A 22044-nucleotide genomic window follows, 5' to 3' on the forward strand; every position below is an offset into this window, starting at 1 on the left:
CATATTAGACATATTATTTATGGGTCTCTAATACATTTAATTGATTATTATTTCTAGTGTTGTAATATAGTACTGTTGCTACGTTATAAATTTCCAGTCATAGAGTCATTACAGCAACGAAGGAGTCCATTCAGCAATGCAAGTCCATGCCGACTCTCTGTGTAACAATCCAGTCGGCCCCCTTCCCTTGTAAGTTTATTTCCTTCAAGTGACCGTACAATTTTATTTTGACATCATTGATCATCTCCCCTTCCAGTGCCCTTACAGGCAGCGAGTTTGAGGTCATTACAACTCGCTCCTAAATAATGTTCTTCCATGCATCCCCTCTGTATCTCTGATCAAGTAATATAGTGTATATTACACACATCTGTGGCCCAGTTTTTACACATATATATGGCTAGCAGCCTGCATAAAGATTTTCAGGTCTCTGTGTCCATGACATGAAACTGACTATATATCTGTCATAGGGAAAATGTTAGAAGCTATTATTAAAGATGTTATAGCAGGGCATTTAGAAAAATTCAAGGCAATCAGGCAGAGTTGACATGGTTTTGTAAAATTGAAATAATGTTCAACCAATTTATTAGAGTCTTTTGAAGGAGCCACATGTGCTGTGGATAAAGGGGAACCGGTGGATGTACTATACTTAGATTTCCAGAAGACATTTGATAAAGTGCCACATCAAGGGTTATTGCAGAAAATTAAAGCTCATGGTGTAGGAGGTAACATATTGGCATGGATTGAAGATTGGTTAGCTAACAGAAAGGAGAAAGTTGGCATAAATGGGTTTTTTTCTTATTGGCAGGATGTGACGAGTGGTGTGCCACGGGGGCCTCAACTTTTTACAATTTATATAAATGAATTGGATAAAGGGACCAAAGGAATGGTGGCTAAGTTTGCTGACGACAAAAAGATAGGTAGGAAAGTAAAATGTAGAAAGGATGTATGGAGGCTACAAAGTGACATGTATAGGTTAAATGAGTGGCACAGATCTGGTAAATGGAGTATAATGTGGGCAAATGTGAAATCGTTCATTTTGGCAGGAAGAATAAAAAGGTGAAAAATTGCAGAGCTCTGAAATTTAGAGGGATCTGGGCATTCCAGTGCATGAATCACAAAAGGTAGTATGCAGGAACAGCAAGCAATTCGGAAAGCTAATAGAATGTTATCATTTATTGTAAGGGGAATTGATTAGAAAAGTAAGGAGCCTATGCTTCAGTTGTACAGGGCACTGGTGAGACCACATCTGGAGTACTGTGTACAGTGCTGGTCTCCTTATTTCAAGAAAGACGTAAATGCGTTAGAAGCAATTCAGAGAAAGTTCACTTGACTAAGGGAATAGGCGGGTTGTCTTATGAGGAAAGGCTGGACAAGTTAGGCTTGTTTCCACTGGAATTTAGAAGAGTAAGAGGCGACTTAATTGAAACCTTTAAAATCCTGAGGGGTCTTGGCAAGGCGGATGTGGAGACGATGTTTCCTCTTGTGGGAGAATCTTCAACTAGGGGTCACTCTTTAAAAATAAGGGGTCGCTCATTTCAGACAGAGCTGAGGAGAAATTTTTTTCTTTCAGAGAGTTGTGAGTCTTTGGAACTCTCTTCCTTAAAAGGCAGTGGAAGCAGAGTCTTTGAATATTTTTAAGTCACAGCTAGATAGATTCTTGATTAACAAGGGGGTGAAAGGTTATTGGGGGTGGGCAGTAATGTGAGGTTGAGGTTACATTCAGATCAGCCATGATCTTATTGAATGTGGAGCAAGCTCGAGGGGGCCAGTGGCCAACTCCTGCACCTAATTCGTATGTTTGTGCATTTGTATGTATGGACCTGTACATCAGCATGAATCAGCACCTTCAGGAGAAATGGGAGGGTGAATGTTAGGTCCAGCAGACTGAGAATGGTGGAAGAGTGTCTGGAATGACTGTTGGGGTAAGAAAGGAAAGAATAATCCACAGAAACTAGAATTGTCTGTTCTGAATTTCTATCCTTCACTGACCGTGAGGACTTTTGTAAACTCCTTTTACAGGATATTCGAAGAGGAGGATTTGCAACAGAAATCTCAAACCAATCATCATGTCAAGATCTGACAGAGTCGCTTGATTTATTAGGACCTGAATATCATCAGCTTTTGAATGTGGAAGGAGAAATGTTTGCTTGATCTGTCTGCTTAAAAGGCTTCAACATCACTGGGACTAGAAAAGCACTGAGATACACATACCTGAGTGAGAGTGTTCCTGTGCTCTGACTGTGGAAAGAGCTTTAACCAGTGACACAGACTGAAAAACCCATCGCACCATTCACAGCGGGGAGAGACTGTCTGTGGACAAGGCTTCAACTGATCATTGAACCTGGAGAGACACAAGGACACCCGCACCATGGAGAAACTGTGGAAATGTGGGGACTGTGGGAAGGGATTCCAGACCCCATCTGCACTGGATACTCATCGACGCAGTCACACCAGGGGGAGGCCGTTCACCTGCTCTGAGTGTGTGGGAAGAGATTCAGTGATACATCCAACCTGCTGACGCACCAGCGAGTTCACAATGGAGAAAGGTCTTTCAACTGCAGTGAATGTGGGGAGGGATTCAGCCATTCGTCTACTCTGCTGAGACACCAGAAAATTCACACCGGGGAGAGGCCGTTCACCTGCTGAGTGTGGGCAGGAATTCAGTCAATTATCCCACCTTCTGACACACAGGCGAGTTTACACCGGGGAGAGGCGTTTCACCTGCTCTCAGTGTGGGAAGGGATTCACTGATTCATCCCAACTGCTGACACACTGACGAATTCACACTGGGGAGAGGCCCTTCACCTGCTCCGAATGTGGGAAGGGATTCCCTGATTCATCCGCACTGCAGAAGCACCGACGAGTTCACACCAGGGAGAGGCTCTTCACCTGCTCCGCGAGTGGGAAGCGATTCAGTGATTCATCCCACCTTCTAACACACCAGCGCGTTCACACCGGGGAGAGACCGTTCACCTGCTCCAAGTGTGGGAAGGGCTTCACTCAGGTATCCAACCTGCTGAGGCACCAGTGGGTTCACAAGTGATTACAGGAATTTGATTCTGCTGTTCTTGCTGCTGTTCACCACATCCATGATCGAACTGTAGTAGAAAGGGTTAATAGATGGGATATGCTAATGGTGACATAGTTAATGATGTACCACTGACATCAGTCAGTCACGTGTTAGACTCTCTCTCTGAGAGTGAGAGAGGTTGGAATTGTGCCTCGGAACAACGTGCCTTCTCTGTAACCTGTTTGGATGTAGTACTAATAAACAAGTGTTTAGCAGATACCAGAGTGTGTCTACAGTTTGTCTGCTAGCCACATCCCAGGCCTAGAGTCCGAGATAGAAGGTCACATCTCCAAACATGGTGGCAGCAAGTGAGACATTGATGTAAAAAACACATCGGTGTTATCGAACGAACCACAGAGTGAAGAAACCTCTGAAAGCAGCTCATAAAATACTGGCAGAAAATGAGGCTCTGGAGAGAGGTTATGATGACTGTACCTGGTGAGCAGTCCCTGTCCCTGTCCTGAAGGAGGCACTGGAGAGAGGTAATGACGACTGTACCTGGTGAGCAGTCCCTGCCTCGAGGACCCACAGAGAGACCAGCAGTGCGAGTTATGGAAACACCATTTTCTCCGGTACCGAGCACTGTCAGGTCTTCACAAAAAGGAGCAGAAGTTTTGAGCTTCCCTGTCAACATCCTGGAGGTCATCATTGACCAGAAACTGAACTGGATTAGCCATATAAATAGGGGGAGGCGGTGGCGAGTGGGATTGTCACTGGACTGGGAATCCAAGCCCCCAGGGTAATGCTCAGGGGATCCAGGTTCGAATCTGGACACGGCAGATGGTGAAATTTCAATTCAATCAAAATCTGGACCATGAAAGAAACCATTGTCGATTGTTGTAAAAACCCATCTGGTTCATTAGTGTCCTTCAGGGAAGGAAATCTGCCATCCTTACCTGGTCTGGCCTACATGTGACTCCAGATCTGCAGTAAATCGGGTGGGGGATCGAAATAGGCTAAAAGGTAGAGATAAAAGAATGGATGGAAATACATTTAAAAATAATGGAAATAGGTGGGAAAAGGAAAATCTATATAAATTATTGGAAAAAAGGGGGATCGGAAAGCGAGTGGGGATGGAGGAGAGAGTTCATGATCTAAAATTGTTGAACTCAATATTCAGTCCGGAAGGCTGTAAAGTGCCTAGTCGGAAGATGAGGTGCTGTTCCTCCAGTTTGCGTTGAGCTTCATTGGAACAATGCAGCAGGCCAAGGACAGACATGTGGGCATGAGAGCAGGGTGGTGTGTTGAAATGGCAAGCAACAGGGAGGTCTGGGTCATGCTTGCGGACAGACCGAAGGTGTTCCGCAAAGCGGTCACCCAGTCTGCGTTTGGTCTCTCCAATGTAGAGGAAACCGCATTGGGAGCAGCGAATGCAGTAGTCCCCATTAAAACAGGTCAATAAAATGGGGTTGAAATGGGTTTGATGTGTATCTGAGATGGGAAAGCTTTATGTAAACCTGATCAAATCTTTGAGGAGAGAGAGAGAGAGAGACAAACATTAGAGCAGGTCCCAGTCCCCATTAAAACACGCAGCCTGGGAAGATTAGGAAGGGGACCTCCTCTGCCACTCAGTCAGCTCATGGCTGATCTACACCTCCACTCCGTGCTCCTGTCTTTGCTGCACTCTGCACAGGGTTGGGTCGATGAGGGATGGAAGCCGGTGAGATTAGACTGGGGGTGGGGCCAGGGAACCAGAGCCCAATGAACACACATGTGAACCCTGCAGGAGGCAGATCACCCACAACTGACCAAGCCAGAAGGAAGAGAGCATCCTGAAACGCAGCAAGAATTCTCTCAGCTGGGAGCTAACCAGGCAATGTGTTGTGAGGAGGCTTTAGAAACATACTCTGGGTAGACTCGTTCTCCAAAGCTGTGGGCTTGTCAGCTGGACAATGAAACTAGGCGTCCAACAGCCACAGCTGCCTCTAATATTGGACACTGGATGTAACCCTGTTTTGTATTAAGCAGACCGAGCTGATGCTGTGTTATTGTGATATCGTTAATCTGACCCTTAATTGATTCAATTCCATCCGTTAATAACATTGATTCAAGTACAGTGCATATTCTGTTGATCTGTAAATAAAGTGTCCACACTCACACTCAGTCCGTTCACCTATCACCCCATGTGTTCACTGACTGACATTGGCTCCCACTCAACCAATGCCTCCATTTTAAAATTCTCCTCCTTGGGCCCAATCTTACCTCTGTAAAAGTGAATGGGATTTTGAGTGAGTTAAAATCGGGCCAATTCTTTTCAAATCCCTCCATGATCTCACCCCCTCCCCACCTCTGTAATCTCCTCCATCTCTCCAACCCTCTGAAATATCTGTGCTCCTCTCATTCTGGAGTATCCCTGATTTTAATCGCTCCACCATTGGCGGCTGTGTCTTCAGCTGCTTGTGTCCCAAGCACAGGAATTCCCTACCTAAACCTCTCCGATTCCCTCCCTCACTTTCCTCCTTTCAGACTCTCCTTATAACCTGCCTCTTTGTCCGAGCTTTTGGCCACCTGACCTAATATCTCCTTATGTGACTCGGTGTCAGATTTGGTTTGATAATCGCACCTGTGAAGCTCCCTGGGAAGTTTTACTCCATTAGAGGTGCTATATAAATGCAGGTTGTTTTTGTTGTGGTGTTTGAATTATTTTCATGGGACGCCGCTATTGTTAAGCAGTCAAACACTTTCTTGCTGCATCCAGTGAGAGCTACAGGAAGACTGTTGACTATAATCAGCCATGCAAGGCTTTGTTCGATGTTTAAACATAGAGGAGTGGAGACATTGTTCTATCAGTCACTCAGAGCTGAACAGAAACCTGTCTCTTTAAATACAGATACAGTGAAGAGGCTGAAATGAAATCTGTCCCTTTTAACCTGCACAAAAGCAGGAGGCTCTGATTCATAGGCTGCAGAAGGAGTCCATTCAGCCCATCGTACCCCTGCCATCTCTTTGAAAGAACTCTCTGATTCACCCAACTGCTCTGCTCTTTCCCCACAGCCCTGCAAATTCTTCCCTTTCATGTATTTACCCTTTGGAAAGACACTATTGAATCTGCTTTCAGGCAGATCAGAACAACTCGCTGTGTCAAAAAATAAAATCTCATCTCCCCCTCTGGCTCCTTTACCAATTACCTTAGAGGGTCTCACTCTCTGTTAAAGAGCCTGCCAACCCCTCTCACCCACTTTCCCTAAAGTGCAGAAATCTAATCATGAAAAGTCCAGAAAAATCAAATATTTTTACTGCTAAAAATTTATTAATGAAACAGAACATGGTTAACAAAAACAGAAAATTACTTGAGGATCAAAAACAACCAGAGTAAAAGGATGTGCACAATGTTCTCGACCCAAATGGTTTCTCTTTAATTCATCTGTTCCCTGTTTCCTGCCCTCTTTGTGGAACACCTTCGCTCAGTCCACAAGTATGACCCTGACCTTCCAGTTGCTGCCATTATAATTCACCACCTTGCTCTCATGCTCACATTTCTGTCCTCGGCCTGCTGCAATGTTCCCGAGAAGCACAACACAAGCTAGACGAACAGCACCTCATCCTCCGATGAGGCACTTTACAGCCTTCTGGATTCAACATTGAGTTCAACAACTTCAGACCGTCAACTCTGTCCTCCGTTTTGATTTTTTTTTTGCCAAGTGCCAGTCTGCATCTTGTTTTCATGTTTTTGCTTTCAGACAGAGCTATCCTTTATTCTGCAGTTAACACTTACTCTGGACCAATGCTTTGTTTCCTTACTACAACCATTACCTCCCTTTGTCTTTTGTTCCATGATATATTTGTTATCTAATCTCGCCCACCCTCTAACCAATCCCTGACTTTCCCTTTTGTTCTACCTGACCCTCCCCACTTTCTCAACAGCATCAAACCCTTTCTGAGGTTCTGAGGAAGAGTCATATTGGACTCGAAACATTAACTCTGTTTCTCTCACCAAAGATGCTGCCAGACCTGCTGAGTTTTTCCAACACTTCCTATATTTATTTTAGATCTACATGTAGTGTTAGGGAAATGCTACTTAATATCCAGAATAAAACAAATCTATTTTTTATCAGCTTTTGTGGATCATTTCAGTGAAAATGTGCACTCCCAGGCTCAAGACATCAGCCCACTGGAAGCGAAGTCGTGAGATTGGCCAGTCCAGCAGAAAGAAACCCTCCGACCCTCCCACTTCACCAACTGTCAGAATGAACATGGTTCAGTCCTGGATGTGATTAACAGCAGCAATAGCAGCAGAATCTAGCCCCTGTAATCACTTGTGAACTTGGTGTCTGAGCAGGTGGGATGACTGAGTGAATCCCTTCCCACATTCAGAGCAGGTGAATGGCCTCTCACCAGTGTGAATACACTTGTGTTTTCGAAGATCGGATGAATAAGTGAATCCTTTCCCACACTCGGAGCAGGTGAATTTATTCAGCTTTGACTGGTTAAAGCTCTTTTCACAGTCAATGCATTGGAACAGTCTCACTTGTGTGTGTGAGTTGGTACTTTTCCAGTCACACTGATATTTAAAATCTCTTGAAGCAAACAGAACAGACAAACATTTCTCCTTCCAGATTGAAAATCCAGTGATAGTCAGGTCTCATGAATCGAGTGACTCTGTCAGGTCTTGACATGACGTTTAGTTTCAGGTTTCTAGCTGCAAAGCTTCCTCTTCTAATGTCCTGTAAAGGGAGTTTACAAAAATCATCACTGTCAGCACAGGATAGAAATTCAGAGCAGACAATTCTAGTTTCTCTGGTGCACTTGTTCCACTCTTGTTCCGCAAAAACTGTACATCTCCATCCCATACACTCCTCTTCAGTCTCACTGTGCACTATCTAAAATACACCCAACAGTACTGCACTAAAATTGTGTGTAATATACAGAACCCTATCACGTAATTAGAGATACATGGGGCTGTGAGAGATAACTGAATTTCGACAGTCAGTGGTGATGACCTGGATCTCGCTGCCTATGAAGATGTTGGAAGTCAGGAGGGTCATTGATTTCAAAATGAAAATGAAGGATATAAACTTGCTGGGGAAAGAGGAAAGAGAGAGGCAATGACTGTTGCTCTGCAGACAGTCGGTTGAAGTGAGTTGCTGAATGGAATCCTTGTGTCATAATGACTCTATGACTGGCAATATATAACTATATAACGTAGTTAGTACCATATTACAAGACTAGAAATAATAATAAACACTTAATTACAGAACCATATATAATATATCTAATGCGTACTATATAACATGAGATATATCTCTGTCCTATATTAATTTACAGTCCCCTTAAACGTCAGCCATCTCCTGGGGAAACCACCCCTTTAATTGTGAACATTAGGAAAGAGACCATCCTTTTAGCCAGAAAAATAAATGTGTCAAGCTGTGGGAGCAAAGGATGTCAATGTCTTTAAGAGAGAGAGAGAGAGACCTGGGCCAACCTTTCCAGAGTCTGCACCTTCCCTGGATTCACTTCCTTTCCCTTCAGTTCCTGCAAGTCGACAATTAGCCCCCAGAATGAGAAAAGAAATGGAAAGGGGGAGAAAAGAAAGTGTTTTACTCACAGATGTTGGACACAGGAGGAAGTTTCAGTCTGTGTGAAGCTCAATGTACATTCACAAAGCCCGCGCTCTGATTGGCTGGAGAACCAGAGTCCTCCCGGTCTTCCCTCTCTCCCCATTGGTCAATCCCCCCCTCCCCTCCCTCCATGAAGACAATGGAGCAGCGGAAGCCTTCGTCGGCGCAGGAGACCCTTTGACCCTCATGACGAGTTGAGCGCTTGGCCAATGGGAAACGCCACTCTCTGCCCATGCGCAGCTCCCTCCCCGCCCCGCCCTTGGACATGCGCAGTCCCGAGCCATCCGCGCGGCGGATAGAGCGATTTCTCCAGCGCGGCGTACTGTGGGAGCTGCGGCTGCCATTACTTATCCGGAGCCCAGTCTCTAAACTCCTGGAACTGGGATGGAACATGGGGGTGGGGGGGCGCTGTGACCCCACCCTGACACAAAGTACATATGGGTAGTCACTGGATTTGATTGTGAAGCCCCCTTAGCAAAACAATTTGTTAACTTCAGGTATAAAGATTCAGACAACTGGGTGACGTATTAGTGAGCGTGAAATTGAACCCAAGAGTCAGCACCTTCAGGGGAGCAGAATTGGGGAAAAAGCAGGAGGAGGATAGTCGAATTAATTAGGACTACAATGTATAGGGAAGAGGGAGTGTGTGGGGGACAGAGGTTTATAGTTTAAGAGGGAGAAGGATGTTTTATGACAACCAGGATTGTCAGTTCCACATTTCCATCCTGTACTTCCACTTCATTTGTGTTGGCATCACAGACTAACATGAGGGATAGATATTGACCAGCACACCGGGGATAACTCCACTGATCTTCTTTGAAATGGTGTCATGTGTTCTTATACATCCACCTCAACAGGCAGACCAGACCTCAGTTTAACATGTCACCTGAAAGATGACTCCCTCATAACTGCACTGGAATTTAAGTCTTGGTATTTATGAGTTCCAACCCTTGTGTGGGACTTGAACACGGGACCTGTGATCCAAGGGTGATAGTGTTACTCATTGAGTTCAGAAGACAGTGATGACTCTTGTAAACCTTCTTTACAGGGTATTAGAAGTGGTCAAATATCACTTCAGGATCTGACAGAGTCACTTGATTAATTAGGACCTGAATATCATCAGTCTTTGAATCTAGAAGAATGTTTGTCTGTTTCATCTGTGGGACAAATTTCAAATGTGAGTGTGAATGGAAAAGCAGTAAATACACACAAGGGATTGAGAGTGTTCCAGTGCACCGACTGTGGAAAGAGTTTTAACCAGTTACACAGTCTGAAAAAATATTGCACCATTCAGAGTGTGGAGAGACTGTAAACATGTGGAAATGTAGGAACTGTGGGAATGCCTTTGGGGCTCCTGACATTGGCTGGGATGTGATCCTCATTGACGTTTTTGATGGGGTGGTATGGGCTATCTGAGAAATCCTGCCCAAGACGTTTCCCCTAAATTTCCTAATGAATTTATCAGTGACTATCTTATATTAATGGTCCCTAGTGCTGGTCTCTCCCAACAAATGTACATCTCTCCACATCAACCATATCAAACCACTTCAAAATCTTAAAGTCCTCTGATAGGTAAGCCCTCAATTGTCTCCTTTGTGGAGAAAAAGCTCCAGCCTTGCCTGAAAGTCACACACTCTCAGTATTATCCTTGTGAATCTCTGTTCCACCTTCTGAAGGTTGTCTCTAACCTTTTTATACTTACGGAGACCCAGAACTGTTCACAGTAGCCCAAGTGGGTTCTAACCAAAGCTTGATACAGGTTTAACATGACTTCTCTGGTTTTCAATGCTATTTCTCTCAAAATGAACTCCATATACGGGCCCCACAATTCAGCAAGGATGTCAAGGCCTTGGAAATGGCGCAGGGATTTAGCACAGGGACAGGACTGAGGAATTTCAGTTATGTGAACACACTGGAGATGCCGGGATTGTTCTCCTTAGAGCAGTGAAGGCTAAGAGGAGATTTAATAGAGGTGTTCAAGATCATGAACAGTTTATATCGAGGGAATAAAGAGAAGCTGTTTCCACTGACAAAAGGGTTGTTCACCAGAGGACACAGATTGAAGGTGATTGACATAAAAGCCAGAGAGCGAATGAGGAAGATAAATCTTCACAAGTTCAATGTCTCCAGGTCTCCAACTAAAAGAGCCCACCTGCCCTTTTACAGTTCTTACCCTTCGAGCTTTGACTTCTTAAGTCAACTTGGGCCACGCCTTGTGATTGTGAATTCCCTTAGGGTGTTTTTATCAGATTCTCAACCAAGGTTTTCCATTTATCTTAATTTTAAAAAAAATCCAATTCCCAAACTACAAGTTATATTTCTAAAACATGAATAATGAAACTAGATATACACAACATCTTCCCCAGGAAGAAATGAAAATGTATCACCCTCATAATATCCCATTCAGAATATTACAATTTACAATCTGCTGTGCATCTTAACAACAGCCATGATCTTATCGAATGGTGGAGCAGGCTTGAGGGGCCAAATGGCCAACTCCTGATCCTGAGTCCTATGTTTTCCTATGTTTAACTATCTTATAACCTGCAATAGACATCATAATCCTTCCATTGTCCACTTCAGATTCACAAGTCTATCTTGATAACAGCACACTACTGAATGCCATGTCCAGGAATCACAGTCTACTGAAGGTGTAAAATATTACAGCTCGCAGTGTTTTCTGAAAGTTTTCTTCTTACAATAATTCTAGCCCAAAGTTCTTTCTGCAAGAGGAGAGTCCTCATTGCTGTTCATATGTGAATTTTCAGCTCCAGATTTTAAAACACTCGGTTTAGAGTTCACCTTTTGAACTTTATTTTCTTCCATGTTTGTCGTTTCTCCATTGTTTCAATCCAAAGAGAATGTCTTGATCAATTTCACATTGAAACTGTCTTCCTCTTGCTCAGTTGGAGCTGGAGCTTCATTTTTATGTTCATTTCCCAGATTCAAACATTTTGGATTCTCTTTTTGGAGACAGCAAGCTCAAAATGGGAAAAATAAAGAAATAGGGAAGTCTTGTGAAAACTATACAAAGCACTAGTTACACCACACCTCGAATACTGTGAACAGTTTTGGTCCCCTTATCTAAGGAAAGATATACTGGCATTGGAGGCAATCCAGAGAAGGTTCACTAGGTTGATCCTGGGGATGGAGGGATTATTTTATGAGGAGAGGCTGAGTAGGTTGGGCCTGTACTCACTGGAATTTAGAAGAATGAGATGCGACCTTATTGAAACATATAAGATTCTTAGGGGGCTTGACAGGGTAGATGCTGAGAGATTGTTTCCCCTTGTGGGAGAGTCTAGGACCAGAGGGCACAGTCTCAGAGTAAGGGATCGCCCATTTAAAACAGAGGTGAGGAGGAATTTCTTTTCTCAGAGGGTAGTAAATCTGTGGAATTCTTTACTGCAGAGGGCTGTAGAGGCTGGGTCATTAAGTATATTCAAGGCTGAGATAGACAGATTTTTAATCAGTAAGGGAACCAGGGGTGATGGGGAAAAGGCAGGAATGTGGAGTTCCGGATTATCAGATCAGCCATGATCTCATTGAATGGCGGAGCAGAATTGATGGGCCAATTGGCCTACTTCTGCTCCGATGTTTTATGGTTTTATAAATGGCTTCTTTTTGTGCCAACAGCTCGTTCCTTCATTGGTCAAAATCTTCTTCAGTGATTTTAAGAATGTTATTCAATGGTTTTAATGTTCAAGCAGAAAGGTTTGATATTCCTGTTTGGAGCATATGGGATCTTGATCTTCAGAAATAGAGGGATTGAGAACAAAAGCAGGGAAGTTATGCTGAACCTTTATAAAGCTCTGGTTAGGCCACAACTAGAGTATTGAGTCCAGTTCTGGTCACCACACTTCAGGAAGGATCTGAGGGTCCCTGAGAGGGTGGAGAGGAGATTTACCAGAATGGTTCCAGGGGTGAGGGATTTTGACCACAAGGTTAGGCTGGAGAAGCTGGGGTTGTTCTCCTTGTAGCAAAGGAGGTTGAGGGGGGATTTGATAGAGGTGTACAAGATTATGTCAGGTTTAAATAAGGTGGACAAAGAAAAGCTGTTCCCATCATCTGATGGTACAAAGACGAGGGGGACAGAGATTTAAAGTTTTGTACAGGAGATATATCTATATCACCGTTCCTTCACTGTCGCTGGGTCAAATCCTGGAACTCTCTCCCCAACAGCACTGTGGGTGTACCTACACCACATGGTTCAAGAAGTCAGCTCACCACCACCTTCTCAAGGGGCAATTAGGGATGGGATTTAAATGCTGGCCCAGCCAACGATAACCACATCCCATAAAAGAATTCAAATACAAAGATACGGCCGGGGGGGGGCGGTGGATTTGAAGAGGAACGTTTTTACACAGTGAGTGGTAATGACCTGGAACTCGCTGCCTCTGAGCGGGGTGGAAGCAGAGACAGTGAACGGTTTCAAAATGGAACTAGACGGGCAGTTGAGGGAAATAGGCTTGCAGGGCCATGGGGAGAGAACGGGGCAATAGGTCTGACTGGGTTTGCTCTGCAGAAAACTGGCATGGACTTGCTGGGCTGAATGGCCTCCTCTATTCTATAGGTGGACATCCATTGACTGAATCAAGCAGCAGAAGACATTCTGTGATTCACAACTGTTTATTGTTAAGCTATAGTTCAGTACAAATACCAGTTTCCACTCTTCCCTTCTGGATCCTCCCCTTCTGCAGAAGCAGCACACTCCACCCACCCCCAGCTCTTATGTACAGGCTTCATTGAGCATCACCTGCTCTCAACTCACCTTGAAACTTGTCCTGTTTACTCTTAAAGGGACCTGCATTTCCAACATTGCCATCCTCTGCCTTGGTGACTCTGTGATCGAAAGAAAACATTTTCAGCTGCTCCAGTCTCTCCAACTAACTGAAGTCCCTCATCCCTGGTGCCATTCTCGTAAATCTCCTCTGCACCCTCTCTAAGAACATCACATCCTTCCTAAAATGTGGGGCCCAGATATAGGGTTCCATTCTAGAGGGATAGAATTGAAAAGCAGTGAGGTTATGTTCAACTTGTTTCGAACCATGGTTAGACTACACTGGGAATACTGTCAACATCTGTGATCTCCATTTAGAAAAAGGAAATAGAGGCACTGGAGAAGGGGCAACAAAGATTCAGAAAAATAATACCAGAATTGAGAGCATTTAACCCTCAGGAAAGGCTGGGGCTGCTTTTCTCTAGAAAAGAGAAGACTGAAGGGTGACCTGATGGAAGCCTTTAAGATGATGAAGGGGTTCAATAATCCAAAAGGGATTTCATGAGAAACCTCTTTACCCAGCGAGTGGTGAGAATGTGGAACTCACTACCACAGCGAGTGGTTGAGGTGAATAGCATGAATACATTTCAGGGGAAGCTAGATCCATACATGAGGGAGAAAGGAATAGAAGGATATGCTGATGGGGGAGATGAAGAGGTGTGGGTGGAGGCTCATGTAGAGCATAAATACTGACAGAGACCAATTGAGCCGACTGGCCTGGCCCTGTGCTGTAGACTCAATGGAACAGAGACAAATGTATTTATTTTAAATCTACCTGTAGTGGTAGGAACAATCACTATTTACTATCCAGGATAAAATAAATGTCCTTCATCAGCTTTTGTAGATCATTTCAGTGGAAATGTGCACTCCCAGGCTCAAAGAGCATCAGCCCACTGGAAGCAAAGTCGTGAGACCGGCCAGTCCAGCTGAAAGAAACCCTCCGACCGTCCCACCTCACCAAGTGTCAGAATGAACATGGTTCAGTCCTGGATGTGTTTAACAGCAGCAAAAACAGCAGAATCCAACCCCTGTCATCACTTGTGAACTCACTGGTGTCTCCGCAGGCTGGATAAATGAGTGAATCCCTTCCCACACACGGAGCAGCTGAATGGCTTCTCCCCAGTGTGAATCCACTGGTGTGTCCGCAGGGTGGATGAATCTTTGAATGTTTTCCCACAATCAGAGCAGGTGAATGGCCTCTCCCCAGTGTGAACTCGCTTGTGTTCCCGCAGGTCCAATAGCCTTCGAAACCTCTTTGTGCAGTGAGAGCAGTTGAATGGTCTCTCTTCAGTGTGAATGCGCTGGTGGAACATCAGTTCCCGAGAGCTTTTGAAGCCACTCCCATAGTCAGAGCATTTAAAGGGTCTCTCATTGGTGTGAGTGACATGGTGTGTCAGCAGGTGGGATGACTGAGTGAATTGCTTCCCACACTCAAAGCAGGTGAATGGCCTCTCCCCGGTGTGAACTCGCTGGTGTGTCTGCAGGGTGGATGAATGTCCGAATCCCTTCCCACACTCAGAGCAGGTGAATGGCCTGTCACCAGTGTGACTGCGCCGATGAGTTTCCAGCTTCGATGGGGATATGAATCGCTTCCCACAGTCCCCACATTTCCACGGTTTTTCCATGGTGTGCGTGTCCTTGTGTCTCTCCAGTTTTGATGATTGGCTGAGGTGTCCACACATGGAACACGTGCACAGTCTCTCCTCACTGTCAACAGTGATGTTTTTTCAGTCTGTGTAACTGGTTAAAGCTCTTTCCACAGTCAGTGCACTGGAACACTCTCAGTTGGGTGGGTGTGTCGGTGCTTTTTCAGTCACACTGATGTTTAAAATATTCTGAAGTCGACACAACAGACAAACAGTTCTCCTACATTTAAAGGTGAATGATATTCAGATCCTGAAGAATCGAGTGACTCTGTCAGATCTTGACATGACATTTGATTTGAGATTTCTGTCTGCAAATCTTCCCCCTCTAATATCCTGTAAAAGGAATTAACAAAAGTCATCACTGTCAGTGCGGGGTAGGAATTCAGAACAGACAATTCTAGTTTCTATGGAACATTCTTTCCTCTCTCGTTCCCCAAAATCAGTTAATCTCCGCCCCACACACTCTCCCTCCATTCTCACTCTGCTGTACCTAATATACACCCTCCCAATTCTCCTAAAGGTGCTGATTCATGCTGATTGACAGATCCATGCGACTGCTTCCTGTACAGCGCACAGAGGCTTGAAAATCTTCATGCAGGCTGCCAGCCAAAATATTACATCTAAAAATGTGTCAAATACAGAACTGGATGACTTGACTCGAGGTATGAGGGAGAACTTTATTTTGTAGAGAGAAGTCTTATCCTGGAACTCGCTGCCTACAAGGGTGGTGGAAGCAGAGACAATGAATGATTTCAAAATGAAATTGGATGGGCACTTGAAGGAAATAAACTTGCAGGAGGACAGGGATATAGAGGGGGAATGGGACTGACTGGATTGCTCTACAGTCAGCATGGACTCAAGTTGCCGAATGGACTCCATCTGTGCTGTAATAACTCTATGATTGGAAATATATAATGTCGCTACAGTACTATACTACAAGACTAGAAATAAATGTACTTTATCACAGGGGCATAAATAATATATCTAATATGTACCATCTAACAACACTAGACGTATCTCTGTTATTACGATCCCTGTGGAGACCGATAACATTAAAATAAACAAACTTCCAGACAACCCCAACAGAATAAACCGAAGGACAGGTTTCACTTTTTAAAAACTTTTACCGTAACAATCAAACTAAAAGCAACATAAATGAAGCGTTCATTAAGAGACAAATAGTATTTGAACACTGGATAACTTTGACTTTAAACAGCTTATAGAATAAAAAAAGGTTCCACAAAATCACAAGCATGTTCCCCCTCTGCATATATGGCACTAATTCCAGATCCGGAACCCACAACTCTCTGTATTTCCCAAGGGGGAGGGGGAAAGAAAGTGTTTTACTCACAGATGTTGGACACAGGAGGAAGTTTTGTGTGTCTGAAGCTAAAAACAAAAGCTGACCCTTTGTCCTGCTATTAACACGTTCTGATCCTTAACTTTATCCCACAATCAGCACCACCTTCAGTCTTTACCACGACCATTAACATTAACACTCCTTTGTCTTGTGTCCACGACATCTTCATCAATCTCTCATTACCTCCCATCTATCCCTGACCTTCCATCCTGCTCCACCTCCTCCACCTCGCTCTTGACCAGAACAACTTTTCTACTTCTTGGTCTCTGAAGAAGGGTCATGCAGACTTGAAAAGTTAACGCTGTTTCTCTCTCCACAGATGCTGCCAGACCTGCTGAGTTTCTCCAACATTTTCTGGTTTTAGCCAGACAAATAAATGTGTCAAGCTGAGGGAGCAAAGGATGTCAATGTCTTTAAGAGAGAGAGAGAGACCTGGGCCAACCTTTCCAGAGTCTGCACCCTCCCTGGATTCACTTCCTTTCCCCTCAGTTCCTGCAAGTCAACAATTCCCCCCAGAATGAGAAAAGAAATGGAAAGGGGGAGAAAAGAAAGTGTTTTACTCACAGATGTTGGACACAGGAGGAAGTTTTAGTCTGTGTGAAGCTCAACCTTCATTCACACAAAACCCGCGCTCTGATTGGCTGGAGGAGCAGAGTCATTCCGGTCCTCTAGCTTTTCCCATTGGTTAATCCCTCACCATGAAGGAAAGAGGCGGGCTCTCCCCCACACATACGCAGCTTCCCTTCTCCCTTAGACACTGGTTACAGGAGGAAAATACTGCGGATTGGACAACAGCTCAGCGCGGCTGCCGGTCAAAGTCTCTCCCAACCCCACGTGGGCTCGGGTTCCGCTTCCTCATTGTTTTCATACAGGAAATGACAAATGAGGAGATTTGGAGGAAGAACAGAATTACCTGGAAAAACTCAGCAGGTCTGGCAGCATCGGCGGAGAAGAAATCAGTTAACGTTTCGAGCCTTCATGGCCCTTCGGCAGAACTGAAGCATAGTTAGGAGAAGGGAGAAATATAAACTGGTTAGGTGGGGAAAGAAGAATCTATATAAATTATTGAAAAAAAAGCGGGGGCGGGGGGGGTGGGGTGCGGGGAGAAACGGGGTGGGGATGGGGGGAGGGAGAGTTTAAGATCTAAAGTTGTTGAACTCAATATTCAGCCCGGAAGGCTGTAAAGTGCCTAGTCGGAAGATGAGGTGATGTTCCTCCAGTTTGCGTTAAAGATTTGGAGATTTTAAGATTTGGAGGACCGGAGGGACTCTGGTCCTCCAGCCAATCAGAGCGCGGGCTTTGTGTGAACGAAGACTGAGCTTCACACAGACTAAAACTTCCTCCTGTGCCCAACATCTGTGAGTAAAACACTTTCTTTTCTCCCCCTTTCCATTTCTTTTCTCATTCTGGGGGCAAATTGTTGACTTGCAGGAACTGAAGGGAAAGGAAGTGAATCCAGGGAGGGTGCAGACTCTGGAAAGGTTGGCCCAGGTCTCTCTCTCTCTCTCTTAAAGACATTGACATCCTTTGCTCCCTCAGCTTGACACATTTATTTGTCTGGCTAAAAGGATGGTCTCTTTCCTAATGTTCACAATTAAAGGGGTGGTTTCCCCAGGAGATGGCTGACACTTAAAGGACAATAAATTAATTTAGGACAGAGATATGCCTAGTGTTGTTATATGGCTGACATTAGATATATTAGGTATGGTTCTTAAATAAAGATCCTTTTTTATTATTTATAGTCTTGTAGTACAGGACTGTAGCTATATTATATCTTTAGAGTCATAAAGTCAATACCACACAGGAGCCCATTCGACAACTCGAGTCCATGCTGACTCTCTGTAGAGCAATCCAGTCAGTCCCATTCCCCCTCTATATCCCTGTTCCCCTGCAAGTTCATTTTCAAATCTTTGATCATCTCTGCTTCCACCATCCTCACAGAATGTAAGTTCCATGTCATGAGCACACACACTCCCTAAATAAAGTTCTTCCTCTCATCCTCCATGTATCAAGTAATATAATGCTGTATGTAACAGACATTGCATTCAGTTTTTAGTGTGATAAATATATTCTGTATAGAATCAGTCAGCATGAATCTGTCAATCAGCATGAATTGGCACCTTCAGGAGAATTCAGAGGGTGTATATTAGGTGCAGCAGAGTGAGAATGGAGGGAGAGTGTGTGGGATGGATATTTACATCTTTTGGGGAACGAGAGAGGTAAGAATGTTCCATAGAAACTAAAATTGTCTGTTCTTAATTTCTATCCTGTACTAACAGTGATGACTTTTGAAAACTCCTTTTACAAGACATTAGAAGAGGACAATTTACAGACAGAAATCTCAAACCAAACATCACGTCGAGATGTGACAAGTCACTCAATTCATCAGGTCCTGAATATCGGCCTTTGAATCTGGCAGGACAAATGTTTGTCTGTTCTCTCTCCTTCTGAAGTTTTTAATTATCAGGGTTGCCTGGAAAAGAAGTGAGGCAGAGACACCCAAGTGAGAGTATTCCTATGCACTGACTGTGGGAAGAGCTTCAACCAGTTACAACAGCCTGAAAAAACATCGCACTATACACAGCGGGAGAGATCGCACACGTGTTCTGTGTATGGACGAGGCATCAACTGACCATTAAGCTTGGGGCAATCACAAAAGGACACCTGGAACATGGAGAAACCGTGGAAATGTGGGGACTACGGGAAGGAATTCCAGTTCCCATCTACGCTGGAAATTCATCAACGCATTCACACCGGGGAGAGGCCATTCACATGCTTTGAATGTGGGCAGAGGTTCACTCAGTCATTCAACCTGCTGAAACACCAGAGAGTTCACACTGGACAGAGGCCGTTCACCTGCTCTGAGTGTGGGAAAGGACTCAGTAATCATTCCAACCTTGGAGGCACCAGCAAGTTCACACTGGGGAGAGGCCTTTCACCTGCTCTCTGTGTGGATAAAGATTCACTCAGTTAAACAACCTGCAGGAACACCAGCGAGTTCACACCGGGGAGAGGCCATTCATCTGCTCTCGGTGTGGAAAGGGATTTAATAATTCTTCCAACCTGGTGACGCACAAGCGAGTTCACACTGGGGAGAGGCCAGACATCTGCTCGCAGTGTGGGAAAGGGTTCAGTGATGTATCCACCCTGCGGAACAACCAGCAAGTTCACACCGGGGAGAGGCCGTTCACCTGCTCTGAGTGTGGGAAGGGATTCACTCAGTTATCGAACCTACTGACACACCAGCGAGTTCACAAATGATTCCAGGGGTTGGATTCTGCTGTTATTGCTGCTGTTAATACACATACATATGAACCATGTTCATTCTGACATTTGGTGAAGTGGGAGGGTCAGAGGGTTTCTTTTGGCAGGAAGGCCGGTCTCACGACTTTGCTTCCAGTGGGCTGATGCTCTTTGAGCCTGGGAGTGCACATTTCCACTGAAATGATCCACAAAAGCTGATGAAGTACATTTATTTTATCTTGGATAGTAAATAGTGATTGTTCCTACCACTACAGGTAGATCTAAAATAAATACAGAAAGCGTGGCAAAACTCAGCAGGTCTGGCAGCATCTTTGGAGAGAGAAACAGAGTTAACGTTTCGAGTCCAATGTGACTCTTGTCCAGAATTTCAGAGAGGGAGAAATGTGATGGGTTTGTTGAAGTGGGGAGGGTCCGGTAGAACAAAAGGGAAAGTCAGGGATTGGTTAGAGGGCGAGTGAGATTAATTAACAAAAATATCATTGAACAAAAGACAAAGGGAGAGGTAATAGTTGTAGTAAAGAAACAAAGCATTGGCCCAGAGTAAGTGTTAATGGCAGAATAAAGGACAGCTCTGTCTGAAAGCAAAAACATGAAAACAAGATGCAGACTGGCACTTGGCAAAAAAAAATCAAAACACAGGACGGAGTTGACAGCCTGAAGTTGTTGAACTCAATGTTGAGTCCAGGAGGCTGTAAAGGGCCTCATTGGAGGATGAGGTGCTGTTCGTCCAGCTTGTGTTGGGCTTCTCAGGAACATTGCAGCAATCCAAGGACAGAAATGTGAGCATGAGAGCAAGGTGGTGAATTATAATGGCAGCAACTGGAAGGTCAGGGTCATGCTTGTGGACTGAGCGGGGGTGTTCCACAAAGAGGGCAGCAAACAGGGGACAGATGAATTAAAGAGAAACCATTTGGGTCCAGAACATTGTGCACATCATTTTACTCTGGTTGTCTTTGATCCTCAAGTAATTTTCTGTTTTCTTTTAACAATGTTCTGTTTCATTACAAACTTTTATCAGTAAAAATATTTGATTTTTTATCTTGACTCAATTCTGTACTTTAGGGAAAGTGAGTGAGAGAGGTTGGCAGGCTCTTTAACAGAAAGTGAGTCCCTCTAAGGTAATTGGCAAAGGAGCCAGAGGGCGAGATGAGATTTTATTTTTTGACACAGCGAGTTGTTCTGATCTGCCTGAAAGCAGATTCAATGGTATCTTTCCAAAGGGTAAATACATGAAAGGGAAGAATTTGCAGGGCTGTGGGGAAAGAGCAGAGCAGTTGGGTGAATCAGAGAGTCCTTTCAAAGAGATGGCAGGGGCACGATGGGCTGAATGGACTTCTCCAGCCTGTGAATCTGAGGCTCCTGCTTTTGTGCAGGTTAAAAGGGACAGATTTCATTTCAGCCTCTTCCCTGTATATGTATCTAAAGAGATGGGTTTCTGTTCAGCTCTGCGTAACCGAGAAAACACTCTCTCCACTCCTCTGTATATTTAAACATCGAACAAAGCCTTGCATGGGCGATTATAGTCAACAGTCTTCCTGTAGCTCTGTCTGGACGCAGCAAGAAAGCGTTTGACTGCTTAACAATAGCGGCGTCCCCTGAAAATAATTCAAACACCACAACAAAAATAACTTGCTTTTACATAGCACCTTTAAACATCCCAGGGAGCTTCACAGGAGCGATTATCAAACCAAATCTGACACCGAGCCACTTAGACATATTAGCTCAGATCAATAGTAGCTTGGTCTGAGAGGTAGGTTTTAAGGAGTGTCTTAAAAAAGCAAAAAAGATCAAGGGTCAGAGAGGTTTCGGGAGGGAATTCCAGAGTGTGGGTCCCAGGCAGCTGAAGACACGGCCCCCAGTGGTTGTGCAATTGAAACTGGGGATACTGAAGAGGCCAGAATTAGTGGAGCATGGATATCTCGGAGGGTTGTAGGGATGGAGAAGATGAAAGAGAAGGGGAGATTGCGGGTGTGTGACCACGTGGTGATTTGAATAAAAGGAGGCCGTGGAGGGATTTGAAAAGAATGGGCCCGAATTTACCTCAATAAAAATCCCATTCACCTTTACGAGGTAAAACCAGGCCCGGGGAGAATTTTAAAATTGAGGCATTGCTTGAGTGGGAGCCAATGTCGGTCAGTGAGCAGAGAGGGTGATAGGTGAACGGGACTGAATGTGAGTTGGGAGACGGGCAGCAGAGTTTCTCTATTGAAGAAAACTGGTCCAGTTCTGTACATTTCCCATCACACCGCTTATGTCTAAGATCAAGCTGACATCATCGCATTCCATTGGGATTGTGCAATCCGCTGATGTCATCACATTCTAAGATGACATCAGCATGTTTGTGATTCCACAATCAGCTGACACCA

General features: G+C 44.5%; 3 protein-coding genes and 3 pseudogenes across 5 annotated transcripts in view; 3 read left to right on the top strand and 3 right to left on the bottom strand.

Annotated features, from left to right (window-relative positions):
• LOC144696980 (uncharacterized) overlaps positions 1-22044 on the bottom strand; it is a 322849-nt gene that overhangs the window by 208758 nt on the left and 92047 nt on the right. The window lies entirely within an intron of this gene.
• LOC144697445 (uncharacterized) overlaps positions 1-22044 on the bottom strand; it is a 296141-nt pseudogene that overhangs the window by 102006 nt on the left and 172091 nt on the right. The window lies entirely within an intron of this gene.
• Positions 1-22044, top strand: part of LOC144697220 (uncharacterized) — a 197538-nt gene that overhangs the window by 46084 nt on the left and 129410 nt on the right. The window lies entirely within an intron of this gene.
• Positions 1-22044, top strand: part of LOC144697155 (uncharacterized) — a 266512-nt pseudogene that overhangs the window by 30669 nt on the left and 213799 nt on the right. The window lies entirely within an intron of this gene.
• Positions 13217-22044, bottom strand: part of LOC144697421 (uncharacterized) — a 47061-nt pseudogene continuing 38233 nt past the window's right edge.
• On the top strand, positions 19086-20708 carry LOC144698467 (uncharacterized). Its single transcript, XM_078570409.1, has 2 exons — positions 19086-19207; positions 19375-20708. The coding sequence occupies exons 1-2, from the start codon at positions 19086-19088 to the stop codon at positions 19673-19675; spliced, it is 423 nt and encodes a 140-aa protein (XP_078426535.1). The 3' UTR covers positions 19676-20708.

The sequence above is a fragment of the Cetorhinus maximus genome, chromosome 23, assembly GCF_964194155.1.
Source record: "Cetorhinus maximus chromosome 23, sCetMax3.hap1.1, whole genome shotgun sequence".
NCBI classification, from domain to species: Eukaryota; Metazoa; Chordata; class Chondrichthyes; order Lamniformes; family Cetorhinidae; genus Cetorhinus; species Cetorhinus maximus.

Coding starts and splice junctions, on each gene's coding strand:
- LOC144698467 (XM_078570409.1), top strand. CDS start 19,086: ATGGAGAAACCGTGGAAATGTGGGGACTACGGGAAGGAATTCCAGTTC. Junction 19,208..19,374: donor TGCTTTGAATGTGGGCAGAG/GTTCACTCAGTC, acceptor GTGTGGATAAAG/ATTCACTCAGTTAAACAACC.